This window comes from Orbicella faveolata, unplaced genomic scaffold (assembly GCF_042242905.1).
Source record: "Orbicella faveolata isolate gen_17 unplaced genomic scaffold, um_ofav_v1 contig_3, whole genome shotgun sequence".
NCBI classification, from domain to species: Eukaryota; Metazoa; Cnidaria; class Anthozoa; order Scleractinia; family Merulinidae; genus Orbicella; species Orbicella faveolata.
In genome coordinates this window covers 6,178,873-6,206,845 of record NW_028301558.1, presented here as the reverse complement: position 1 = coordinate 6,206,845, position 27,973 = coordinate 6,178,873, and the positions used below count along the sequence as shown (strand labels likewise).

Below are 27,973 nucleotides of genomic sequence, written 5' to 3'. Positions count from 1 at the left end.
ACGAGACTTACTGTCACCTTTGATTTTCTGTATCCACACAGTATACATAGGACAAACGGCCTTCGCTGTTACCTTACTTTTTAATTGCTCTTTTTTTATACCACAAACATAACAAAAGCAATAACATGCACAGGCCTCTGTTCCAGAAACGTGGACGCAGCAGTGATGATAAGGTGTTCACTACAGTCTACAGACTACCAGATTCTCAATCTATCGAGTATGTAGAATCCATTTGATAAGTATTCGGCAGACGCCTATATGAAGTTTCTATATCGGGACAAATTCAGCTTTTCCCTTTTAGGTATTTGACCTCAATATTTGGGTGTAAATCTACCTTAAAAATAAAATTTACCATACATTTTCGTAGTATTGCCAATATCTTAAACCGGTTACTAATAGCTGCCAAGATTTCGCTTATAAAACTTAATTATCTGCATTTTAACTTCTCATAAATTAAGATATATTTTACATCTTTACCTGTACACAATCATAAATATTTCCTATTTCTCTTGGAGGTTTCAAAAAGTCTATAACCAAGTTAAACGTTTTTTTGTACAATCATTTTCTCTTTTGTAAAAGGCTCACGCATAACCACTGTGCTTTGCGCGCCCATAATATCATATCATCCGGGTAATCACGCATTGAACATGACAAATCTGCGAGAATTGTTTCGTTGTAAGCCTACAGCTACTTCTCCTTAATTGTTCTAGTTGGTTGATGTGTTGTAACCGCCAGATGAAATCTAATGTCTGTCAAAAAGAGAGGAATTGTTATTTCTGAAATTAACAAGTTGCGCCCGGCAAAGCACATTGGGTGATCACTTTAACTAAGGCAGCATTTTTGAAAGGTACATTTTTTTTAATTATCGCCCCCAAATTCGCAATTGCCCAATCAGAAGCCGTGTCTAGAGTCCTGATATCCTGCGATGTCAAGTCACTGACTACAGTGATGGGTACTACTAAAAACGCGTTCAGTAAATACCTAATCGTCCTTTTTTGGTACGCTTCGGCTGCATGTCAGGTTCGTTTGGTCTCGTTATGGGTATTTTGGCTCGACTACGTCTTGGCAAAACACGAACCATGGCTCGACCAAACTTCGACTGATATGCCGCTGAAGCGTAGCAAAAAGGTGCGATTCCGTATAAAAACGTCTACAAGGATACACTTAGGAAATTAAGTTACTATAGGACTAAAGTGATTTTGCTACAGGCAAATATGAAACATTTGCTTCCTCCGAGGACTGTCAATTCTTCTCGCGCACACTTTGAACAAATATTTAGCAATCAGTCGACTTGTTCAAGATTCGATTCCCGTTTCGTCTAGTGTTCTTTTCCTTGCCGAACTTCTCAGAGAAGTCAGAGGCTAGGGAGCAGACTGCACTCACGAGGGTTAAAACGGACAACATTTTGGCTCTGGAATCAGAACATTGATTCCATACAGATCCACCAAGTCGGACAGGAAATGTAAATCACCCTTTGGATCAAGTCCTATGCTTCGGATCATTTCTGGTGTTAATACTCTGTCCTCAGTAGAAGCCACTTCAAAGAGCATCTGGAAAAGTGAGTTGTTTAAATTCACAAAGAACCTGCAATGAGACACAGAAAATAGTTATGAGTTAAACAGTTTAAGCCGAACATCGTACATATCCTAGAGGGAAGGTGCTGGTCTTGATTCTAACATGGAAATTCTCGGAGGACGCGTCCACACTACGCCGGAGTAATTTGAAAACGCAGCTTTATTTCTACGGTTAGGCGTACCGTCCACACTAATCCGGACCCAAAACAGAGCTTCTCAAAGACGCTCTTCAAACCGGAGGAATTTGAAAACGACCGCTTTGCGTTATAGTCTGGACAGAAAACGTTTTGAATAAGGAGCTTTTCGAAAACGATGACGTCACGATAATGTGATATCCCTGACCGAATTTTACTCAACCACAAATCGTAGTGTGAACGGATAACATTTGATGCGTTTTCAGAGTGAAACCTCCGTTTTCAAATTCCTCCGGAGTAGTGTGGACGCGGCCTGAATATAACATTTGAAGAGAAATTCGACGCTGAGACTGTAAATAGATACGGTCAATGATACCAAAGCAAATTATTTTCTAGAATTTTAGTCTTAAGCAATGGTTGAGATTTGGACTATGTCTGGTTGACAGTGCAGCTAACAAACTGATTAGAAGACTCTTCCTGGTGATCAGTTAGTTTGGGCGGAGCGAATAAAATGGTGCATGGAAAAATAAAGGAGAAGCGCGGCGCAGGAGTCCTCGCACTCAGCCTCTTTCTCCGTTTTTCGCTCCGAGGTTTTTCCACGCTGCCCACCTCACTAGACACCTGGAAAAGGTTAATTGAAGTAGTACAGTTTCCGTTAACAATTTGACGGCCAACGTTTTTGGTTATAACAAAAACATCCGGCAGTCGGCTAATCAAAACAAAAACAAAAAAAAGTTGCTGCAAAGATTTGAACAACAGTATTTGACAAGAGCTCTTTCCTCGCTCGCATCGCGCGCGCTCGAAGAAAAATAACTCGTAACAAAGAAATAAAAGTCTGTGTACAGACTACTCCCACAATTTTATGACTGGAAAAAATATTGAGGGTGTCACGTAAAAATTCCTCACTCCTAATCATTTTTCTTTTTGTAGATCAAAACAAACAGAAAAAGCTGGTCATGGGGTCGTGGGTCAAACCACTTCTAGCCTGTGAATAGGCTATCTAGTCGAGGGGCGCGGAGAAACTGGGTAGAAGAAAGAGGAGAAAAGAGAGAGGAGGGGAGACGCCCCAGCCCCCACTCCATTCTCATTGTAATTACAAGTAATTTTTTCTAGCTAAAATAGTTATGGCATTGCTGGTATTTCTGATGTAACAGATTTCTATTAGGTCCCAATCCCCAAATTGCAACATTTTGGGGGCATGCCCAATTGATTCTGCAACCCCAAGGTATCAGCCACACCCTCTTCCCCCCCCCCCCCCCCCACCCCTCCGCCCTCATTAAAAAATCCTGGATCAGCCCTTGAAACAGACTGTCTACAAAAACAAAATTAAAGAATCAAATTTCTTTAGTCAGATTAGCTTCCACTCACTTGGTGTACATCTTTTCATCATCAGTAACTTCACCACCTGTGTATAGTTGCTCTCTCCTTCAAAACAAAAATTTATGCATTTTTTGATTCCCTGCTTGAGAAAATCGAACATACAAATTCCAAATAAACTCCCACTGTTTGTTAATTATAATACATGGCTTCAATATATGTAGTAAAAAATGTGGTTGTTATTATTGCAGAGGAGATATGATATATCTGTATGGCATCCGAGGTGATATAAGTTCGGGTGACTAATAATTCACGTAGTAGTATTGGCTATCCAATTAACCTGGGTTAGTTCAAGCTCCCACAGAATACCTTTGACTTTTAAGTCAGCCTAAAAGTTTCTACATCTACATCTTTCTACTCTGGAAAAGCTGCTACTTGTCATTCCAATAGCAAATAGCATTAGCAAGAGAGTGTTTTCAGCTTTTATACAGGCTCCATATTTGCTCTAAAAAACTGAAGATTCTTGACTTAACCACATTATGATGCTGCATGTTCACAACGTAGAACAGATGCTCTTGTAGATATTGCTTACAACTTCACTGAGAAGAAAGAACACTAACGTAATTTTTAGCAAATTTGAGCAAATGACATTCCAGATAAGATGGCCGTTTCTTCAAAGTTGACACAAACTGTAAGTCACAGAAAGCAATGAAATCCATTTCAGAGGCAAAATCTTGGAGTGAGGGAGGGAAGGTATCCTAGTTACAGAAGTTTTATCTTCTCCATTCCACATTTAAATGTGAGCCGCAAAGTGGCAAAAAATAGTAGCTAAGCAACAAGCGAGGTTGGGTTGTTAATATTGGCCACTAGCACTTCCTTAGCCCTCCCCATGCCCCAGTCATTTGCATCTTGCTTTGAGCCTGAATAAGATAGTTTACCTGACTGAGACAGGTTTTAGGCTCAGGCTTAAGAAATAATTCTTTTATCTATCTGTTATACTCATCTTTTAAATAAAAAGCCCCTGTTGCATTAAACATCTGAGCTGCCATAAGCTGCTAAGCTTTGTAAGTATAAACAATGCAATAAATTGCTTGAAAAGTTGAACATAATAGTGACCATAATCAAGATCACTACTGGCATTATCAGATGAAATTCAAACTTTCATTGCTAATAATGCCAATAGAGTCCTTGATTCTCAATGTTCAAATGAAATACAACTAAAGCAACAAGTAATATAGATAACTATTTGCTAAGTATTTGTTAAGTCTGCAGAAACGTCAGAAACTGTACACATTACAAGGGTTGAAACTATGTATGAATTCACTCCAGTATACCACAAAATAATAATATCCAGTTGAAAGATAACTACATTTTTAGACAGGCACAGAAACAGACAAACAGAAGTAGGCTTAGAAAGCCTTTTGAAGCTTAGTTGTTCTGAAGGCTGGCACTTACCAGTAACTCTGATTCCTGTTGCAAGAAACAATTAGGAACACCCCTCCTTCGAAATACTGTTACTGTCACAGGCTACCCCTCCCCCTTACTTCCCCCAAAAAATTTTACAACCATATACTCCTTGATGAGACATGGGACTCTAATCTAGTGAGGTATGGCCTGAACTCTACCTGGAGCATTCAGTGGAGTGGTTGGAAACACATTGAAATCAGGTTACTGTGTCTCCCCCTTCATTAACAGGAGAGATACTAAATAATGAAAATTCCAACTTAAAGCATTCTGAGCAAAAACATCAGTCCTCTTTCATTTCCTGTGTTTCCAAATGCTGTAACTTACTCCTCTCCCACCATCTAATAGCCTATACAAGGCCAGACTGGGTTCAGTAGATTGTGTTTAAAGTTGAGGAAGGATTGTAGCACTGGATTCCTATAAAGTAAGCGTTTCTCTCTCACCTGAAGATGTCCAATTGTTCTAGCCGATCTCTGTCAGCATTATTAAAATGCGCAATCCAACTCAAGTGTGGTTTGCACTTTATATTCTGATTATCAACATAAACATCATACACTTCCAATTTACTCTCAAAAATCTTTTCTGTGGTACCTAAAGAGCAAAAGAAAAGTTTTCACATTGAGTTCACAAATGTAACAATGTGTCATTACAGATAAAGGTTTTTTTAACACCTATTATTTTGCGATTGTTCAAGTGTTGTATTCTATTTGTTTCCCTGCATGTTGGCAAATACTGTTCTAGACCACAAAGCAAGTGGGAAAAGGGAATTGTAGTGGTCTAATTGGCATTTGCCCAAAGGAGAGTTTGATGGTTTCTCAAGTATACGATCTTAGGCCATTTTGATTTCACTGTTGCTATGAGACTCCACACTCATGCAGAGTACTTTGCAGTGTGTTTTTGAAGTTGCAATGTGTATAAAGGGTATTTTTTTTTGTTAAACTGGAGGCAATTGAGGCCTACTTTATTTTGTCCTGTGTCAATAGAAATTCAAGAAAACTGGCCTGACTGGCCACAAACCACTGAAGTTAATTTAAAGCCTTACTAATGGTATGTGCATCATGATGTCCCCATTGTGATGGACACTTTATGGCATCTTATATCCCATGCACATAACTGATTCTCTAGACAAGTAAGTGACAAGGGATGGGCAGGAGAGGAGGAAACAAATTCTGTAACACCAATACTATTTCATTCAGAACTTCTTGATCAACTTACATGCAATGTATTTGTGTTCCTCTTGTAGTGCACTTAGGTCACAAACATTAGTAAAAAAGAGAGGGTTACTACCAGTTTCAAAACCAAATGGAATTCCATGGCTTGCCAACAAACACGCACAGTAAACTGTAAAGGAGATAAAACCAGTTTAAGGAATGATGCGAAAGTAGAGATCTTTATTTGAATGCAACATTTAAAGTAACTCTTATGGACACATTCTGAAGCAAATAGCAAATTGTGTTTCTATCCACCTTTGAAAACAATGAGATTGGAGGGGGAGCAAAATTACTCATAGCTGATTTCTCGACGAACAAGTCTTAAAGTCATTTGTCAAAAGCACAGGAAAGGAAAGACATTAATTTATTTTAGATCCAATGTGAAAACTGCAATCCTTGGTGAACATTTGCAATTAACTGTAGTCACATAATTTGCAGTCCTGCCCCGTGAGATTCAGAGGCTTTTGGAAAGTAGTAGTTTCCTTCTTATAGATATCCTGTGACTTTGAAGCAGTCAATGAAAGAATGTTCTGTTGGGGATAAGATTTCAGCTACAGCTCTAAAATGTATATATACAATTATAATGTTTAGCGTGAGTGCTGGTACACAATGTCATGCAATATCATATTATTCAAAACTTTTTCATGCTATGTTATGCTCATTATGTATTGGTATATTTTTTTAAATATTAAATTATTGTCTGCATAAAAGAGTGTGTTATGTGCAATGACCAAAACATGCTAAGGGAGAAAAAAAACCTGACAGCCAGGCATGACAGATTATCAGGGTATACAAATATGGCACATTATTTGGTATAATTCCTTCCAAAGTACGCATATCTAACATTATTTTACTATTCAACCACAATGTACCTCTGTAACAAGCCACTCCCACAGGAGGCGGAGAAAAGAATAAAATTCTTTTTTGTAGCAGCACAAATTTCCAAAGTACAAATATGTGTTCTCCAAAGAACTTGATAAACTGAGGAAAACACCCAGCTGGATGTGTGATCTGTTGACAAGTCAAAAATGAATATTAATCCAAGAAATTTACAAATTAAGTGAAGTTGCTTGAAATTTTCTGTATTTTATGTGCACAGGCTTAAAACATCATGTATGATATCTGACATAATTATTTTTGAAGCTAAAATTTGTAGACTCTCAGTTTTTGTTCCTGATTATAAATATTCAAGGTAAATTACAACTTTGTCATAGAACAAATGCCCTTTGTGCCTGACTATAATTTCTAAAGCATCTGTAGCTACAGTATGACTGGGTATTTTCCTGCAAAAGAAATGCTACCAACAGGACGTATGTAATATTTTATTAGTATAATTGTAATAAGGAACCTTCTAATTCTAATTTATTGCTTGTGAAGCAACTAGCAGCAGTTGAATGAAGTACAGTGTTCACAAGACATGGGCAAGTTATCTTGAATGTTACTTTGAGATAACCTGTAGGAGCTTTCAAATAGGACTGGATTTCAAATGATGAAAAGTACAATAATGCAATCTTTACCCTCAACACTGGTATTTCCTCCAGCCCTGGAGCCTTCTCAAGAGTTGGAGAAGGAATGTAATTATTTCTAAGAACGCAGTTCTTATAACTGTGGTAGTAGTTTTCCAAGCCCTCATAATGTCCCGGGTTTTCAAGCTGCCTCCTAGGAATAAGCAAATGCACTTTTTAACAACTTTTGAAACTTAAAGGTGTTCAATAATGCATAATTCACACATTTACACTCATGAAGAGAAAGAAATACAGGTAATACAACACTCCTACACAGTCTTAAGTGAGAAAAGTGGGCCAACTTCAATGCCTTTCTGTTAACAAACATGTACAAGTCAGGAAGGTACCCTTCCTCCTGCATGGTGAATGCTGATTGGTCAATTAAAATTTTTAGAGGCACTGGTTGTTGTGATGATATTTTGTTTGTTGTACATGAAGTGTATTCACTGACAAATAAGTGTGTAGCCCAGATGAAAGCGTGTTCAGTTCATTAAAAGTTGTGCAAGGCTAGTGTAAGTAGAAAATACCACCAAAATATGCTACTGATGCTTTTTTTTAATGAATAAATGAAAAATATCTGACACAGAAGACAATCAAATCATCTTTCTTTATGTTAAGTCGTCTACTATAATAACTTAACATAGATGGATTAAGTGAGATCTTACCTAACTTCCTCTTCAAGAAATGGTATGTGTTCATGTAGAGATGTGTACTTTGCACAAAGGATACCCACTGACTTCATTCTGGCACCTCTCTCCGCCACATTATCAACAGCTATTCTCTCATAACAACTAAGTCCATAAAGACCATCTCTGGTTTTGAAGTATCTAATAACAGGAAAGGAAAGGTAACATCTTATTAGTGCCCTGCTTAGCAAATTTCCAAACATTATGGTCTATCAAATGAATGTAAAGAGTAAGTGATGCACAGGAATGGAGAGAAGCTGACATAATACACTCTTCAATGTTAAAGCAATGTTCTTGTTCCCTCACCACAGTTGTTTAAAAGTCACATAATGCTATCCACTGGATAAATCACTATCCAGTGTATGGCTTGGTTTGTCACTTTTTACATGCAGGTTTATCCACTATATAGTGTTATCCGACATTTGCACAACTAACCCCTGGACTGTTAGGATCAAGTGTACTTGAGACATCTTTCAGTCAATACCATCGGTTCACACATCGGCCGAGTGTCGATCAATAAGCTATTCAAGTTGGTAGACTGTCGGTCACCACTATCGGTCAACAATTACCCACCGAAATACACGGACATAATGGACATACACAGTCGGTATGTCCATTGATCCTTGTCCGACACCTTGACCATTATGCTGGCATTGCATATCGGTCAACTGTCTGTGGTGTATCGGTCGACTGTAACTGGTATATGTGTATTGTTAACCTTTGGTGTACTGAAATGGTAGCCATCGCCTAGCCCCTTCCCTTTACCCACAGGGGAAGTGAAAGAAGAGTCTCTATCGCCTGTGCTCATATGTTGATAGGGCGAGGATACAGCTCAAACAGCTGTCATTTCGAATGTACCTGTACATCTAATTGTATATTGAATACATATCTAACTTACATTCCTCAGGCTTTAGAATGGATGAACGAAGGGGTAAATGACGAAATGAATGAAGAAATGTAACTAACAAACAAAAGTCTCATTAAAAAATCAATAGCAGTTGACAGTTAAAGCAACAACTGCTAAACACCTACTCCTCTATTTATCATTGTTTTAGACTTTAGCTGGTCTGCAATATATTATAAAAGTGATGACGAGAAAAAAAAAATAAGCTGAAAAAGACAGTCTTTGACATAGATGAATGTTGCCGGCACGAAAGGTCAAGAACAGATGATGGCTATTGAAAGTCCCTTGCAAAGGCCAGGGCTAGACAAAATTATTTAATATTTGAGTAGTGAAGATAGAACTCAGTAACAAGAGCTGACCAAATGATCATAGTGTTGGCATAGTGTTGGTGAAGTGTCGGCCGAGTGTTGGTAAAGTATCGGCCGAGTGTCAACCAAGTATCGTTGGCCATGTGCATCAGTTGAGAGGCAACCGAATTTTGGTCAATATATCAGCCAATACTTGGTCGATATGCCGACCAACACTCGTGGTTGACATGTTGATCGATAGCGTTGGTTGATACTTGACGAACAGATGTCTTAAAAACACATGATCCGACTATTAATTAACACCAGTATTAAATACACTCCAATGGAATTTTATCAGGCATCTACCAAAAAAACTAAATGTGGAACAAGTCAGGAAAAAAGAAGAAATACTGATGTCAGTATTGTAAAGTACATGGATCTTCCAATAAAAAAAATTAAAAAAAGGAAGAAGAAGAAATGCAGTTTATATAGACTTACATGAAGTCTTTTGTGATTGTGTGTGAACCACTGGCCAGGGCTTTGAACTCCACTCCAGTTAAATCCACTGATCTGGGATGTTTCCATTCTATTTCATTTCCTTTAAAAACAAGGCTAAGCTTTTCAGACATGTTCATTAAGCAATTATTATTACTTACATATTTTTTTATTTCACTGAATAACTTTAACAAAACATCATTTAATTTGCCCAATCAGCACTATTGCTTTCCATGTGCATTATTTGTCAAATTTTCGTCCACACAGAGCATTTAGTGTTAAGATTCTTAATGGCAGGCCACAGTACAACCAGTCAAGTGTTCATCAAACAAGATACTGCCCTCTGGATAATATAAAAGTTCTTCATAATTGAGGCCACAACATCAAGAGTTTTATGAAGCTGAGAGGATATCTATCATTGTTTTGGTATCTGTTGACAAACGTTTGATTAATACAGTATAACTAATAAAGGGTTCTGTATTTCCAAGTAAGCAGAGTGATAGATTCAGGTTAATGTTTTTTTTTTTAGCAAAAGACCTCATAAGACAAATAAAATTAAACCTGGTATAAATTCAGATAAATTATAATGAAGTAATCTATCGCAGACTAACGAAAAAGAACCTTAATTAATCATCAGTACTAAACTTCCAGAAGACTATGGACACTTATGTTTTACACGGATTAGCTACAAGTGTCATATAAGCTTACTATTTTGAAAAGTCTTACCTCTTCTTGTATCGAATTGTACGACATAAACAGCGATTATGAGATCAGGAACTACTCTTTCCTGTTCACTCGTATTTCCTCCGGTGTCTTGTAAAAACGAAAAATTTGCACCGGAAGTAACATCTTCATCTCTTAGCGGCAGTGATGGAATATCTTGTCTCGGATCGTAAGAAGTATCAGGAACTTCTTCGAAATCGACAAGGCAAGCATCGTCCGCCATTCCTGCCTAATCATGATCAGCGGTGACTAAGTACTTGCTTGGGAGGGTAGGGACAGTAGACGCGGACTCAAGATTTTTAGGAGCCTGGGACGAGACAGTTCACGGCACGTTCTCCATGTTCTCTCCTCTTGCCAACTTTTTCATTCAAATTTCTCTTGATCTGCGTTATATTTCTTCGTTAACAACCAATCAGGGCATAGTTAAACTAGTGCTTTGACTAGGTTTCACTGTTATACTGGCTAACACATTGCCCTTTTCTTCTGTTAAGATAATAATTTAGCTGAGATTGTGTGATTAATATAAGTTTCTGTGATGAACCCTTTTCTGGAAGATGGAGACAAAGAAAATGAGTTTAAAATTTATTTAGACTACAATGCAACAACACCACTGGAACCAACAGTACTGACAGCCATCCATAACGCTTTGCAAGATGCCTGGGGAAATCCCAGCAGTTCTTACACAGCAGGAAAGAAAGCAGGTCACATGATCAAACAAGCCCGCTGCTCCATGGCCAACATGATTGGTGGATTAGAGAGTGACATCATCTTTACATCAGGTGGTACAGAGGCAAATAACATGGTCATTCATTCTGCTTTAGAATATTTCCATGAATTTAACAAGGAAAGAGGGAATTGTAAACCTGATTTGAAACCTCATGTAATAACGTCAAATCTGGAACATGATTCTATTCAACTACCACTCCTACATCTTGAAAAGCAGGGCAAAATTGAGGTAACATTTGTCCCTGCCTCGCAAAACTCTGGTGCAGTAACTGCAGAAGCAATAGTACAGGAGGTCAAACCAAGTACATGCCTGGTGACTGTCATGATGGCTAACAATGAAACAGGAGTGATTCAGGTAATTAATAATAAGGAAAGGGTTCCACCAGGGATGCCAATGTGAAAATATTGAAATCTGGGAGATAACAAAATTATCTTTTCTCAACCCTCCAAAACACAGTGTAAGAGAGATGCCAACATGAAAAAGTTGAAATCTGGTAGACCTGCAATTTTACTTTATTGCCCTAAGAAAACATTGTTAAAAGTAAAGGTTTTCAGAATCAAGCACAAAATTGAGTCAAATTTTTCAAAAAATTTCGCCCTAAATGTTAAAAATCGGCCAAGGGTTGCCAAGATACATTGAGTGCTTTTGTTTGTATCTGGGAGATGTTTTGAGGTACCAGTGCATGGGACCGGGATATTGAGTTCTAATCTGGGAGACTCCTGGATAATCTGGTTGAGTTGGTTCAGATGTTGTTCAAAGTAGAGTTCTGCCAAATCAGCCCCAAAAATGTGTCAAATAGCTTACAATTTTCCCATGAAAACACCAAAATTTATCAACTTAAAAAATAAGTGCAAAAAATTACTTTAAGCACTTCAGTTAGTATCCAGGAAATATGATGACCAGTATGGGAGTCTAGGAGATTTGGTCTGTATGCGGAAGACTCCCGCAAAATCTTCGAGAATTGGCAAATGTGTTCTTCTTTCAAACACAAGTGTTTGTTTTTGATTGGAACATGCTAGACTGTCTAGTAGCTGCTTGTTAAAACCAATGGTGCTTAAAAGGTCTAAAACTGTTGGAGTGATCTGTCCTCATAGTTCTTTAAAAAACGTTTAAAACAGATCTAAAAAGTAAAATTGTCTCTAAACTTTTGACCGCCTTCTGTGGTCTTCTTCGGAGAATGATGATTTCGCACGATTCACAGAATTTTGATAAGCTGAGACATTATTGTTTGTTGCCCCCTAGGGAGGCAACCAGTGACGCGTAAACCCTTGGGAAGGGTGCTCTTTCATTTACGGAGTTTTTGTCTAAGAAAGAGTGCAAGGATTCCAGAAACAGTCTTTTGTTCTTGCCGCTCACACCTGTTTCAAGAATGTTGGCATAAATAGGATGTATATTGTGGCCAGTTTCTGCATGTTGTTTAATTGCGGAATTGACATTTCCATTGGTTCCTGGCTTGTGTTCGGCCCCCCGAGATTTCCAATTTCTTCTGCTTTCCCCGACATACAGGAAAGAACATGTCCTACAGGTCACTTTGTACACAATGCCTTTTAATCGCTCTTTTGTCGGCCGGTCTTTGGGCTTTTTGAAAACATTTCCCAATGTTTGTACTGGTTTGAAAGCTGTCCTGATGTTTTCACGGCTCAAAATGCGTTGAACGCGTTCTGACACTCCTTTTACATATGGAATTGATGTGTATGCCTGTGGATTCTCCTGGGGTCTTGGTTGCGTGTTTGTTCTGTTCGATTCACCAACTGACTTGATGAAGCTCTCGGGATAACCATTAGCTAGTCTGGTTATTGATTTATCTCCCATACCCTAACTTACACAGAATCTAAACTAGAAGTATGTACCCAGCTGGGCCTTACAAAAGGTACTGATGGGATACATTCTGAGGGGAGGGACTGTCAGCTCTTCAACTCCTTTTCAAAATAGTTCTTCATCTGGGCAATACGTGCTGTTCTCTCTGTCTATATCTAATGTATTACAATGCTTTTAAAAAATCAAAACCATCCTCAATCACTGAAATTACACTGTTTTTTTTTTGTTTTTTTTTTGTTTTTTTTAGCCAATTGCAGACATTTCCAAAGCCATTAGAAGCCTAACAAAGAGCCGTTTATCTCAGAACATCCCTAGGATTCTTGTCCATACAGATGCAGCACAAACCATTGGCAAAGTTAAAGTTGACGTGGATGAGCTTGGAGTTGATTACCTGACAGTTGTTGGACACAAATTTTATGGACCTCGCATAGGTAATGTGCAAGAGGGGTGCTATGGGGAAGTACCAAGAGAGTCTATATATGGCCTCCCTCTGAATTGTTTGGGCTTTGATCCATCCACTTAAATGCTATGTTTCCCAAAACTAAGACTACTCAGTGGACAGGAAATGTAAATTCTTGTGTTAATATATAACAGTACTCTCAAGAAAGGTCTGTCAGACTATTTCTATGTTTAGGGCATTTGGTTCAAATCAAGAAGGGGTGTGATACAACACTACTCTAAGATCTCTTATTCTAACAGCACCTCTTTCCACTGACATGATGATGGCCTGCATTGACATACCATTCTATGGAAGACAATAATCAAACTTCTGTCATTTATCCAACAGGGGCATTGTATGTGAGACATCCACGAACAGACACCCCTCTACACCCCATGTTTTTTGGAGGAGGTCAAGAGAGGAACTTTAGACCAGGAACAGAAAACACTGGTATGATAGCTGGATTAGGATGTGCCTCCCAGCTGGTGGTGGACAACTTGGAGAAATATCATGACAACATGAAAATGGTTAGTATGGGTAAAATTCAAACCCTGGGTGAGCACCAGGTTAAGCCTTAAAATAAGTCAACTTTCCTGGGGCGGGTACAGGATGTAAGAGAAGGGGGTTTGAGATATGAACCGCTGAAGATGTTCCCTGTAGGGGGGTCTAGGGTAATCCTCCCCCAGACAATTTTTAAAATTGAGGTCTTTGGAAACGGGATTTTCAGCATTGTGAGATCTGCCTCAGCTTTCTTACTCTTTCATGTTCTCTTTATCTTCTGTCAGCTCTGTGCTTATTTGTCTGTCTGTTTGGGCATAGCATACATTGACTATTTGATATCAACAGAATAATAAAATAATAAAATGTTTCTATCCTTGTTAATCAGTCACAAAGAGTTGATAGCATTTGCGTGTAGTTGGGGGATTAAGAGATGAGTTTCTAATTGATTAAATTAAACTATAATAATTGAATGAAATTCGATAATTGATATGTAATGCTGTAAAGGTAGTGTAGGGAAACGAAACCAGTGATGTACATGTATATGTAATCACCACCTCTGTTATACTACTAAATATTCAATGGATGAACAAATAAATATAAGTGATGAAAACAAAAATTTCAGGACGATTTCGTCATAGTAGATTTAAGCCCTTTTTTTCCGTTCTCTTTTTTAGGTGAGAGACCACCTAGAGTCCAGACTGAAGGAGACATTTCAGAACAAAATTCAATTCAATGGAAAATTTGAGACTAGTGACCGAATACCCAATACGTGCAATGTGTCATTTATTGGCTCCGGATTAGAAGGTCGGAAAATTCTCGCCACTGTTAAAACGTTTCAAGCCAGTGTCGGGGCTGCATGTCACTCTGATGTTGTTTCGCGTCCCTCTCATATCTTAACTGCCATTGGAGTTCCTCACGACATTGCAATGAATGCTCTGCGACTTAGTGTGGGACGAAACACAACCAAGGAGGACATTGATGTTGTAGTGGAAGATCTCAAGGTTGCTGTCAAGTGTCTCGAGCAATGATAAATTATGTTGTTTTAATACAAAATACTGAAAAAGAGATTATTTATAGTCTAGGTAAATATCATGACACGCCTTAAGTCTCACAGTCTTCTTGCTAATTCATAAAACAACTTTTGTGGATACGCTATACGTGAGTATAAAACTATAATCATGTTAAGAACTCACTGGAACTTAAATGAACAGTGTTCTAAAAATATAAAATTAATCCTCATTCAATCGATAGTTTTGAACAAAATAACAAAAGCGCTGGTGGATGGTGAATAAATCCATTAAATCCATTTGTAACCTGAATAGTTTTTGTTGAAGAAGGAGGTCATGTTAAACCTTTTTAATTTACTAAAGTAGCTTGTTTTTTTCCTCTTCGCTTTTCTTCGTTCCCATGGCGTGTTACAACGACGGGTATCTCTACTCTTTAAGGCATGTAATGCGTCCGTTGTCTTGCTATGTAAACGGTAATATTTATCCTAGAAAGAGTTCTATGTGGTTAATACTTACCCGATGCTTATCTCTCTACTCTTACTTGGTTTGTCCTTTGCCACATCGTCAAATGTCGCAGAGAGTGTGCGAATTCTCGCGTACAACGGGGTTGGAAACACATAAAAAGTAAATGGGGAACTCGAAGGTTCTATTGGCTGATAGTTTCCCTTCGCAGCCCTCGATAGGTTTTAGACATAACTAACGATCAACGATCTATCAAGTAGAAATTTATTTCTACTTCAAAAACCTCATGAAAACACAAATTTGAAGCCACCACTCCACACGCCGTGCTTCCCTTAAAAAAGATTTTAGCATATTAAATATGGAACGTACTTGGTAATTGTGTGGATTATGTTGCTGACTATGTGATTTCATGTCCTGTTATGGATCTCAAAGGCCAAATAGAGCGAAATTTCCATCTGTTAGATCAATGCGAGTTTATGAAGCATCGCAGAGCCGACTTCATTGAAGGTTGAAAAAAAAACAACAATGTAGACAACGTTATCGAAACAGGATTAGAGTAAAGAACGAAGATCACCGAAAAACTAGTAAAAGTAAGAAAGATTGAGATGCTGCTGTTTTGTTTTCGTATATTGTTAAGTCAGTCTAGATGTTCGTATAAATCCGGCATCACACTTTAATCTGTCCTGATTCGTTAGCTGAAAATTAAAGAACAAAAAGTCTTCAGGGGGCGAAACCTTTTTTTCCTGAATCACGTCCTTTTCTGAAAATCGTAGCTGGCTATTTATTCGCGCCTATCTTTGTCCTCAGACAACACGCATATTTTCCATATCACAAATATTCAAGGTGACTAAGGGTAAACATCTTTGACCGTTAACAGCCTTCCAAACAGAAATTGTACCCAAAAAAATCAGTTGGGTGGCTGATTCTAAATAAGCTTAATTACAAACCAGTCACACCTTCAAAAATTGGCGAAAAACTCGAAAAACCCGGTAATTAAAAACCTGAGTGAAAACTGTTGACCGCGACCACTGAGAGGTACTTAACACATGGCAAACACAACTCAAGATAACAGTGTGTATGCGTTTAAAATTAGTCGGTAAATACAGTTTATCCTTTCAAAACTACTGCAGTTACAAGAGGACTTACCGTAATTCAGGTCATGCCTTTGTTAACCAACGAAAATGCCTTTACAATACACTCAGAACTCTCTTGTTCACAAGAAGTCGTATTTTATTCAAATTGAACTTTGTACTGAATTTCACTTCGTCGAACTTTTCGCGTTTTTTTCCTTTCGGTTACACCTTGTACCTGTAAAGCTGCTCCTTCACATTTTCTGTGTTAGATGTTCGTTTGGATGGAATCTTTTGCTCAGTGTTATTACAGCCCTTTTCTTTCTGTCTGAAAGAACCCTTCGTAGTAAGCAGAACTTCTAAGAGAACAAAAGACCTCTTTGTATTTGCATGTGATTGTATTTCACTAAACGGACAATAACACTTGTACTTTGCACCTACAAAGCGTACAAAAGGAAGTACCATGGTATAATCATCTCCGATTACACCGATCGTCGCTTCCTTTGATTTTAAATTACAAACAAAGTTGGAATAAACTGCTGTTGGAAGCAATGTCTTCTCCTTCACGCTCGTAGAAATCTTTAGCGAAATAGATCCTTCTGTAACAGGAAGTCGGATCGAGAGTCCGTACAAGCTAGCCAAGAGGTTCTCAAGAGCTTATTTGCCCTCAAGGTCTTTTCAGTGCCTTCCCCGCTATGGCCCAAAAGTTTTCGTTCAGCCAAAAATGCACAATAAAGTCCCGAGGGAAGAAATCTATCGTCACGGCAAAAGATCGGCCTTTTGCAGAACTACATATAGCAAATCACCCATATCTCCGGAAAGAGGAAAAAAAAAAAAACTTTAATAATAATGTTATTATTTTCAAAGCCTAAACCTGAGGGAAAACCGTTGACCGGAAGCAAGGGTTAAGAGGTACTATAAAGCCAAATTATTGCGGCCTTATTGGTCCTGCCAAGCGATAAGAGATTTTAAACAACGAAAAAAAAACTCATTCCCCATAGGACAGACATTTCATTGATTGTTATGTCGTGTGGAAACGTTCAATAACAAAGGCAGTTACAGCTTACGATATGTGATTTATGTACGATGTGAACGGCAGATCGGAAAAGGAGTTCAAATGGGAAGCCGTAGAATCGGACCTGTGAAATGAACTTGTAATTGTTATTGTGTTTAAGCTTAGAGATAACAGAATGATGTAACAGCTGGTTGAATCTATACCAAACTTACAGATTGCATATGCTGGTTTACAAGTTACTGGTGTCATTCACGTGACCAATGAGTTCAAAGAGTATGGATTTGAAATTACAAAATTGAAAAGTGTGGAAATATCATTTCCGCTCCTTTCAAAGTTGCAGCAACAGACAGTCAAACAGACACAGAAACTGGCAATAAATTTATGACATATGTTTTCAAGTATTTTTAGGTTATCAGGAGCTCAGTAAAGTCACGGTATTTTCACTTATTTCAGCCACCTATTAAATTACCTTTGAATCGAAGGAAACCTGAAAATAACAGATAGTTTACTAAGATGACTTAAGATAGAATAATAAATCACAAGGATGGCTAATGATGGAGAAGATAACACAGATTACAAACCGCAAACTAAGGCTAAACCCGAGACGCGCAAACAGTGACGTAACCCCTTAAAGTTTACATGGGATTACTCTGAAAGAGGCAGAAGGAAGAAATTAGAGATCCTTAGTAGTGACCAATGATTCAACGAGGTTATTTCGCAAATGCACGTAAGTAGTTGTTTCATACCAGAAAATGATTCAAAATGCTGTCAATTTGCAAAAAGCGTTTTTGGCTCGGGATATTGAAGTGTTTTTGCATTTGATTCCAAAAACCGGCGGAGCGCTTAGAAACATCTGTCAGTGTTATAGAATGGTTAATAAGCCAGGATTCGCAAGTTATGATCGTAACTGAGAAGTGGTACGTGTTGATTGCTCCGCTGACTTAAAAATTTCATTGCCCGTTATAGAGCTCAAAGGCGGCAAACGGAGGAAAAGAAATAATCGAACATAACTTTCACTTATCTCATCACAGAGCCGACGTCATTCCAGTTCATACAGACGGGAATACCCGAAACAAGAATTAAGGCTAAGAACCAGTGATCGGCGAAAAACTAGCACTGGAGTTAAAGATGGATCGAGCTCTAGCCGAACTGAGTGATTACAAACCTAGTGCACCTCCGAAAATAGGTGAAAAACCCCCGAAAAATAACATAAATTGCTTAATTTTAACAAGCCAAAATCTGAAGGCTATCGTTACATAACCGCAAAGCGAGCTGAGAGACACCACGGACAATCAAATCCAATCAAATCGTACAGTAAGTGATACCTTTTTTCCTTCTAAAGCCATTTTTACCGGCGGACTTACCTTAATTCAGTCATTTCCTTGCCAATCTTCATGAATTCCGTGTTTTTTAACCGTGTTTAAATAAAGATCTATCTACAAGCCCAGGCTACTTGACTTACCTTATAAACGTCAGAGCCCTCTTGCTTTCACTAATACGTATTTTAATCAAATTGAACTTCGTACTTTTCGAATTTCGCTTAATGCGGCTGCTCTTTTATACTTTTTTTTTATGAGCTGTGTATTGGATCGAACTTTGTACTTTTCTACAGTTGTCTGGGTAAGCTGAATTAAAGGGAATCATTTCAGCTCTTTTGCGGTATTTCGCACGTGGTTGTAGCCACTTAACTGGATGCAGAACACGCACTTGGCACTTGCAAAATGTTATATAACCAATCAACATCGTAAAACTTTAATTCTCCAATTACATCATCGCTTTCATCAGACGATGAAGAATGAAGTTGGAATAAAGTCAATAACCTGCTGTTTTACTCAACTGTTAGAATTGCCTTCTCCTTGTCTTCTGTAGAAATCTCCAGCGGAAACGGATCCCTCGGGACTACAAAATCGGGCCGGAGTTTTAGTTCTCGCAAGCCAAGTATTGCCCTTCAAAGCTAATTTTCTTTGAATTATTTTGGGCGTTCGCCGCCCGGGATTCTCCGCTACATTCCAAAAGTTCCGTTCAACCTAACACAGTGAGTCTAAAACGAGAAACCTATCGTGACAAAAGAATTCGAAAGAACGATGATCGTCAAAACACCCGAAAACCAAAACAATCTAAAACAACATCGATTAGAATTAAGTTACACGCAATCTGATCGTATTTCCGAGAAAAATTCGTAGATACAGGGCAGAGCTTTCAAATATTTAGTTCAAATGGTTACTGCCCACCTAAACGGGCATTCTTCGGGAAAAAAAAATTAAACGAGAGCCATTTTCAATAAAATTCCAACAAGCTATATATCAGAAGAAAGCTTATTAATTGCGTTCGATTGCGTTCGACGAAGTGGAACGCAAACCTAATTTTGACTGTGGCTTTTCAGAGTTGGTTTCCCTGTGCACGGTTCTAGGCTGAAAAAAACCACATTCCTGTAAGGACACCAAAATGGCCACCCCGCTTGACTTTTGCAGGGGCATGTCACCGCCAGTAAACTGGTACCGTTTAATGCTAAAACATGTGATAAGACATGTGACGAACATGTGAGTATGTTAGCAGGCCATCTGAGCTCGTCTTTCCGATGGATCCTTTTAAGACTTCTTTCTGTTCAGTCGCCGTACGCCTCGCTATTATGTGCTCTCAGCGTTAGATTTTGGCGACTTTAAACGCTTCGATGGCAGAATTTATCGCAATCTGAGGAAATTGTCCTTGTTTATTGCACGACCTGGCTTTGGGATGACAACCGTGGGAACAGCTACATTTTGATTGCATTTGTTGATTAGTTCCAGTCGCGACAGATAGCTCAGTCTTTATCCGGTCGAAATTTTATTGTTTGGAATCGGTGGAAAAGTACTCTGAAGGCAAGATCCATAAGACTACTTTATTCATCAGGGGAAATACTCAAATTAGTCGCGAAAAGAGCACGCGACTGCAAATGCTAGCTTAGAATAATATACGTAATTTAAATATTCTATGAAACTTGAGAGACTTCAGAAACTGACAGCGTCACGCAACGTATCAACAAATCGTGACCTCTTCACTAGCATGGACTTTGACACTATGCATATCTGACTGTAAAACCTCGGTTGCTGCTGAAAAATGTTGATTTTAGCAGTAGACAAAGGTTGAAAGTCAGCTAGTGAAATCATTTATTTACGATATATAATTATATATTAAAGTGAGAGCGTCGAACGCATTCTCATAATCTCTGATTACTACTAGTAATAAATTTAGTTTACGGTGAAAATATAATTTCAGGAACGTTTTCTTTTAGGAAATGCCAGGAGGTGGACAGGCAGTATACCGTGAAACGACTGAAGGTTCTTCTTTTTAATTTGTCAGGTGTCGAATACCGCTCTACCCCAGCAAAATATGTCTACGCAGTCTGTCTGTCTTATTCGGCGGGCATCAATCAATGAATGTGTGTCAGGCTTTTCTATATTCTGATTGGTTGACTAGACACCCGCATCTAAAGTTAGAGCAGCTAAAAAAATAATGAGGCGTGTTACGTCAATAGACACCGCAGGAAAAATATTTTAAATATTCCCGGAATATAGAAAAAAAAAAAACCTGTCACACTTTTGTTCAGTTTGTCATTATTCTTGGAATGATTTGGTGAAATTTTCAGAAAAACCGTCGAATCTACCTACCCAATAAATTCGCTCAAAGTTCAGTAAGGTATCCTTCCCAAAAGTCAAATGGGAGATTTTTTTTAAAATCTCGCATTTGAAAATAGTTCATTAAGGTTATCGTAAATAACTCGCGCCACGTAAGGAGATTATCTTGCCACATGAAACCGCAAACCAACGGAACAACAGGACCTCCGGGCGCATGAGACTATGATCCGTTGCCGGACGTTAATGATAATGGTTGGAATATCCCGGGAATTGCGAAAAGCACACGTTTTTCTAGCTTGCAAAAAACAATTTTTTCTGCCCTTAAACCCCAGCCAAACGATCGCAACATTTCAACGCAACATTGTTGGGTGCAACATGTTGCGTGCGTTTGGCCACCTTGTTGCGACCTGTTGCGACGTGTAGCGAGATGTTGGGTAATGTTGGCTCAAATTTGAAACTGGTCCAATTTCTCATGCAACATTGTGCATGTGGCATGATGTTGTAGTCGTTTGGCCAGGTTCGTGTAACAATGTTGCACCCGGGCATGCGCACTAGTTCGATTTTCAATACCCAACATGTCGCAACACGTCGCAACAAGGTGGCCAAACGCGCGCAACATGTTGCGCCCAACAATGTTGCGATATGTTGTCCTGGAATGTTGCAATTGTTTGGCCGGAGCTTGCAAATGCTGGGCCAACAATGCTGCGATATGTTGTGTATGTTGCGATCGTTTGGCCGGGGCTTTAAAGGTGGGAAGTAACCTTAAATAAACCGCACGAATTGCATACAGATGCGATGACGTTTAAAAATTGTTCCTAGAAGATTGGAACATAAGCAGACAAACTGATTCCTAAACTAAACTGTAGAACTTTTGTCTCAGAAATTTTAGGGGTTTACATTTAAGGTAGTCCATTCGTAGTTCATTCAAGTAGTTCATGTACCAGGTCCATCTTGTTAGTACATGTGCTAGGAGTCAGCGAAATGTACCAACCCGAAAGAAAGATTAATAACTAAAATAAAAAGCACTCCGCTGATCCTACAAACAGCAAAACGGGTATCGAATGGTCTTTGCAAGCATTTGCAAGCATTTGCGAACACTGAGCATGCGAGCAGTGCGTTTATTTTTGCGAGCACGAGCAGTGATCAAATTTGTTTTGCGAGCAGCGAGCACTTTAGAAAATACAGATGGTGAGCAGCGAGCACTCCGTAAATTTTCTAGGCGGAATTTATATCTCTCTTTTATTAGAAAGAAACGTTTTGCGCAAAGTAATCTGGCTGACACCGTTCAACCAATCCCAGCGGCTTACAGCCAATTATGCCTTGTTGGATGTCAAATTACGTCAGGTAGCTTCGCGGGAGCTTCAGTGCGGTACACTAGGTGGACGCTCAAGGAGATCCAAAGCTCTCTACTCCGACATTGTGAACACATCACGGGAAGAAGCTTAAAGTTACCAGACTTTCAAGTGTTGTGACATGGAAGGTTTTTTTGGTTATATTAATATTCTTAGGAAATGTGAACAACGCGGCATTTAGTCTAACAAGCATTTCGAGCTTCGGTTTTGATGATTGGCAAACCGATTGACTGAAATAAGAATGACGCAATGGAAGAACTGTGATATATGCTGCTAGGCCGTTTTAAATTTTACATTTTAGATATATTTGATATCTTTTAAGCTTTTGAATCTTACTAAGTTCATATATTTCATTTACTTACTTATTTATTTATTTATTTATTTTATACATTATGCATTACATTGTAAATAATTTTAACTTTAGATAAAGTATATTTTATTGTGTAAACAGTGTCCCCAATTATTTTTTTTTAAGCTTAATACTATTGACACTTTAATACAGTCTTTCATTGATTCATTGATTCATCAATTCATTCATTGATTTATTGATTCATTCAAGCTTCATTTGGAGGCTTCTAGGATCCAACCAATTGAAGTCAAACAGCTCTGACAAGCTCTGAAGGTCGAATAGTAATAGTAATACTCTACATGTCTTCATGTCTCTAGATTACTTTCTACCTTTGCGGGTGCTTTTCGCGAAGAATTGTTACGTACGTCAGTTTCAATAAAGCGTCAGCAAAACCAGGAAGCATGTTTCCAGAAACATTCATAGCGCGTGAATCTTTCCCCAATGTTTCTCAGGTTTGCCATACGGGAGAATCCGAGCATGCGAGCAGTGACAAAACTTTTGCGACTACGAGCAAGCGAGCACTCATCTAATTTTTGTGAGCAATTCGAGTAATGGCCAAATTTTGCGAGCACTTTTAAATTGAATGGGACCGTTCGACCATTCGGGGCTGCATGTCACTCTGATGTTGTTTCGCGTCCCTCTCATATCTTATCAACCATTGGAGTTCCTCACGACATGGCAATGAATGCTCTGCGACTTAGTATGGGACGAAACACAACCAAGGAGGACATTGACGTTGTAGTGGAAGATCTCAAGGTTGCTGTCAAGTGTCTCGAGCAATGATAAATTATGTTGTTTTATTACAAAATACTGAAAAAGAGATTATTTATAGTCCAGATATATATCATGAAATACCCAAAGTTTCACAGTCTTCTTGCTTATTTATAAAACAGCTTTTGTGGATACGTTATACATGAGTATAAAACTATAATCATGTTAAGAAGTCACTGGAACTTAAATGAACAATGTTCTAAAAATATAAAACTAATCCTCATTCAATCGATAGTTTTGAACAAAATAACAAAAGCGCTGGTGGAGAGTGAATAAATCCATTAAATCCATTTGTGACCTGAATAGTTTTTGCTGAAGAAGGAGGTCATGTTAAAACCTTTTTAATTTACTAAAGTAGCTTGTTTTTTCCTCTTCGCTTTTCTTTGTTCCCATGGCGTGTTACAACAACGGGTCTCTACTTTTTAAGGCGTGTAATGCGTCCCTTATTTCTACTTCAAAAACCTCATGAAAACACAAATTCGAAGCCACTTCTCCACACGCCGTGCTTCCCTTAAAAAAGATTTTAGCATATTACAACGTTATCGAAACAGGATTAGAGTAGAGAACGAAGATCACCGAAAAACTAGTAAAAGTAAGAAAGATTGAGATGCTGCTGTTTTGTTTTCGTATATTGTTTAGTCAGTCTAGATTGTCGTGTAAATCTGGCATCACACTTTAATCTGTTCTGATTCGTTAGCTGAATATTAAAGAACAAGAAGTCTTCGGAGGATGAAACCTTTTTTCCCTAAATTACGAGTGACTGTCGTCCCTTTCCGAAAGTCGTAACTGGCTATTTATTCGTGCCTATCTTTCGTCTTCCAGACAACAGGCATATTTTCCATATCACGAATATTCAAGGTGACTAAGGGTAAAAATCTTTGACCGTTAACAGCCTTCCAAGCAGAAATTGTATCCAAAAAAACGGTTGGGTGTCTTTGATTCTAAATGAGCTTAATTACAAACCAGTCATTCCTTCAAAACTCGAAAAACCACTTAATTAAAAACCTGACTGAAAACTGTCGACCGCGACCACTGAGAGGTACTTAACACATGGCAAACACAACTCAAGATAACAGTGTGTATGCATTTAAAATTAGTCGGTAAATACAGTTTATCCTTGCAAAACTACTGCAGTTACGAGAGAACTTACCGTATCTAGAAAAAATGTATTTCAGGTCATGCCTTTGCTAACCGACGGAAATGCCTTTTCAATACACTCAGAACTCTCTTGTTCACTAGAAGTCGTATTTTATTCTAATTGAACTTTGTACTGAATTTCACTTCGTTGAGCTGTTCTTTTTTCTTCGCGTTTTTTTCCCTTTGGGTTGCACCTTGTACCTGTAAAGCTGCTCCTCCACATTTTCTGTGTTAGATGTTCGTTTGGATGGAATCTTTTGCTCAGTGTTGTTAGAGCCCTTTTCTTTCTGTCTGAAAGAACCCTTCGTACTAAGCAGAACTTCGGAGAGAACAAAAGACTTCTTTGTATTTGCACGTGATTGTATTTAACTCAATGGATAAGAACACTTGTACTTTGCACCTACAAAGCGTACAAAAGGAAGTACCATGGTATAATCATCTCCGATTACACCGATCGTCGATTTACAAGGTTGGAATAAACTGCTGTTGGAAGCAAGGAATGTCTTCTCCTTCACGCTCGTAGAAATCGTTAGCGAAACATAGATCCTTCTGTAACAGGAAGTCGGATCGAGAGTCCGTACAAGCTAGCCAAGAGGTTCTCAAGAGCTTATTCCTCTCAAGGTCTTTTTAGGGCGTTCCCCGCTATGACCCAAAGGTTTTCGTTCAGCCAAAAATGCACAATAAAGTCCCGAGGGAAGAAATCTATCGTCACGGCAAAAGATCGGCCTTTTGCAGAACTAAACATTGCAAATCACCCATATCTCCGGAAAGAGGAAAAAAAAAAACAAACAAACAAACTTTAATAATAATGTTATTATTTTCAAAGCCCAAACCTGAGGGAAAACCGTTGACCGGAAGCAAGGGTTAAGAGGTACTATAAAGCCAAATTATTACGGCCTTATTGGTCCTGCCAAGCGATAAGAGATTTTAAACAACGAAAAAAAACTCATTCCCCATAGGACAGACATTTTATTGATTGTTATGTCGTGTGGAAACGTTCACAGCTTACGATATGTGATTTATGTACGATGTGAACGGCAGATCGGAAAAGGAGTTCAAATGGGAAGCCGTAGAATCGGACCTGTGAAATGAACTTGTAATTGTTATTGTGTTTAAGCTTAGAGATAACAGAATGATGAAACAGCTGGTTGATTCTATACCAAACTTGCATATGCTGGTTTACAAGTTACTGGTGTCATTCACGTGACCAATGAGTTCAAAGAGTATGGATTTTAAATTACAAAATTGAAAAGTGTGGAAATATCATTTCCGCTCCTTTCAAAGTTGCAGCAACAGACAGTCAAACAGACACAGAAACTGGCAATAAATTTATGACATATGTTTTCAAGTATTTTTAGTTTATTAAAAGAGCTCAGTATAATCAAGGTATTTAGCCACCTATTAAATTACCTTTGAATTGAAGGAAACCTGAAAATAACTGATAGTTAACTAAGATGACCCATGATAGAAAAACATCAAAGAGATAATAATGAACCATAAAGGAACAAGGATGGAGAAGATTAACACGGATTACAAACCACGAACTTGAAAAATTTAGGTCAAACTTTCCAAGACGCGCAAACCGTGACGTACCCCCTTGAAGTTTAAATGGGATTACTCTGAAAGAGGCAGAAGCAAGATATTAGAGATCCTTTGTAGTGACCAATGATTTCACGAGGTTATTTCGCAAATGCACGCAAGTCATTGTTTCATAGCAGGAAATGATTTAAAATGCTGTTAATTTGCAAAAAGCCTTTTTGGCTTGGGATATTGAAGTGTTTTTGCAATTGATTCCAAAAACCGGCGGAGCGCTTAGAAACATTTGTCAGTGTTATAGAATGGTTAATATGCCAGGATTCGCAAGTTATGATCGTAACTGAGAAGTGATACGTGTTGATTGTTCCGCTGGCTTAAAAATTTCATTGCCGGTTGTGGAGTTCAAAAGCAAACGGAGGAAAAGAAGAAATCGAACATAATTCCCATCTCATCACAGAGGCCGACGTCATTCCAGTTCATACAGACAGGAATACCCAAAACAAGAATAAAGGTTAAGAACGAGTGATCGCCGAAAAAAAAAAAAAGACGAAGCTAGCCGAAGTGAATGATATCTAACCAAGTATACCTCCGAAAATAGGTGAAAAACCCCCGAAAAATAACGTAAGGGTTTCGTTTGAAGGGTTTCGTTACGTAACCGCAAAGCGAGCAGAGATACACCACAGGCAATTAAATCGTACAATAAGTGATACCTTTTTTCCTTCGAAAGCCATTTTTACGAGCGGACTTACCTTAATCCAGTCATTTCTTTGCCAATCTTCATGAATTCCGTGTTCTTTAACTGTGTTTAAATAACCATTATCTATCTACAAGCCCAGGCTACTTGACTTACCTTATAAACGTCAGAGGCCTCTTGCGTTCACTAATATTTTAATCAAATTGAACTTCGTACTTTTCGAATTTCAGCTGCTCTTTTATAATTTTTTTTTTTATGAGCTGTGTACTGGATCGAACTTTGTACTTTTCTACAGTTGTCTTGGTATAAAGCTGAATCAAGGGGAATCATTTCAGCTCTTTTGCGGTGTTTCGCACGTGGTTGTAGCCACTTAACTGGATGCAGAACACGCACTTGGCACTTACTAAATGTTATATAACCGATAAACATCGCAAAACTCTAATTCTCCAATTACATCATCGCTTTCATCGGACGATAAAGAATGAAGTTGGAATAAAGTCAATAAACTGCTGTTTTACTCAACTGCTAGAATTGCCTCCTCCTTGTCTTCTGTAGAAATCTCCAGCGGAAAGGATCCCTCGGGACCACAAAATCATGCCGGAGTTTTAGTTCTCGCAAGCCAAGTATTGCCCTTCAAAGCTATTTTTTTTTTAGTTTTTTGGGCGTTCGCCGCCCGGGATTATCTCCGCTACATTCCAAAAGTTCCGTTCAGCCGAACACAATGAGTCTATTAAACGGAGAAACCTATCGTGACAAAAGAAGTCGAAAGAAGAACCAGAAAACCAAAACAATCTAAAACAATCAATCAGGATTAAGTTACATGCAATCTGATCGTACTTCAGAAGATAAGAGAAAAACTCGTAGATACAGGGCAGAGCTTTCAATTTAGTTCAAATGGTTACTGCCTACCTCCGCCGGCATTCTTCGGGAAAAAATTCAAACGAGAGCCATTTTCAATAAAACTCCAACAAACAATATATCAGAAGAAAGTTTATTAATAACAAATTTAATTGACGGTGAAAGTATAATTTAAGGAACGTTTTCTTTTAGGAAATGTCAGGAGACGGACAGGCGGTATTCTGTGAAACGACTGAAGGTCCTTCTTTTTAATTTATCGGGTGTCCAATACCGTATGTCTACTTAGTCTTAACTGTCTTACACACACGGCATCAATCAATGAA

General features: G+C 38.4%; 2 protein-coding genes and 1 long non-coding RNA gene across 3 annotated transcripts; 2 read left to right on the top strand and 1 right to left on the bottom strand.

Annotated features, from left to right (window-relative positions):
• Positions 1-61: 61 nt before the first annotated feature.
• Positions 62-10,523, bottom strand: LOC110068222 (DENN domain-containing protein 11-like). Its single transcript, XM_089297693.1, has 9 exons — positions 10,304-10,523; positions 9,581-9,680; positions 7,871-8,032; positions 7,218-7,359; positions 6,573-6,711; positions 5,705-5,830; positions 4,933-5,080; positions 3,077-3,133; positions 62-1,584 (listed from the first exon to the last, which is right to left on the bottom strand). Exons 1-9 carry the CDS (start codon positions 10,521-10,523, stop codon positions 1,389-1,391), a joined length of 1,290 nt encoding a protein of 429 aa, XP_089153819.1. The 3' UTR covers positions 62-1,388.
• Positions 10,524-10,835: 312 nt separating this feature from the next.
• LOC110068220 (selenocysteine lyase-like) lies at positions 10,836-15,858 on the top strand. The gene is made up of 4 exons (XM_020775600.2): positions 10,836-11,381; positions 13,093-13,276; positions 13,633-13,811; positions 14,460-15,858. Exons 1-4 carry the CDS (start codon positions 10,836-10,838, stop codon positions 14,811-14,813), a joined length of 1,263 nt encoding a protein of 420 aa, XP_020631259.1. The 3' UTR covers positions 14,814-15,858.
• Positions 15,859-16,793: 935 nt separating this feature from the next.
• On the top strand, positions 16,794-25,359 carry LOC149106190 (uncharacterized). The gene is made up of 2 exons (XR_016209674.1): positions 16,794-16,849; positions 25,032-25,359. It is a non-coding gene; the product is annotated as an uncharacterized LOC149106190 (long non-coding RNA).
• The last annotated feature ends 2,614 nt before the right edge of the window (positions 25,360-27,973 follow it).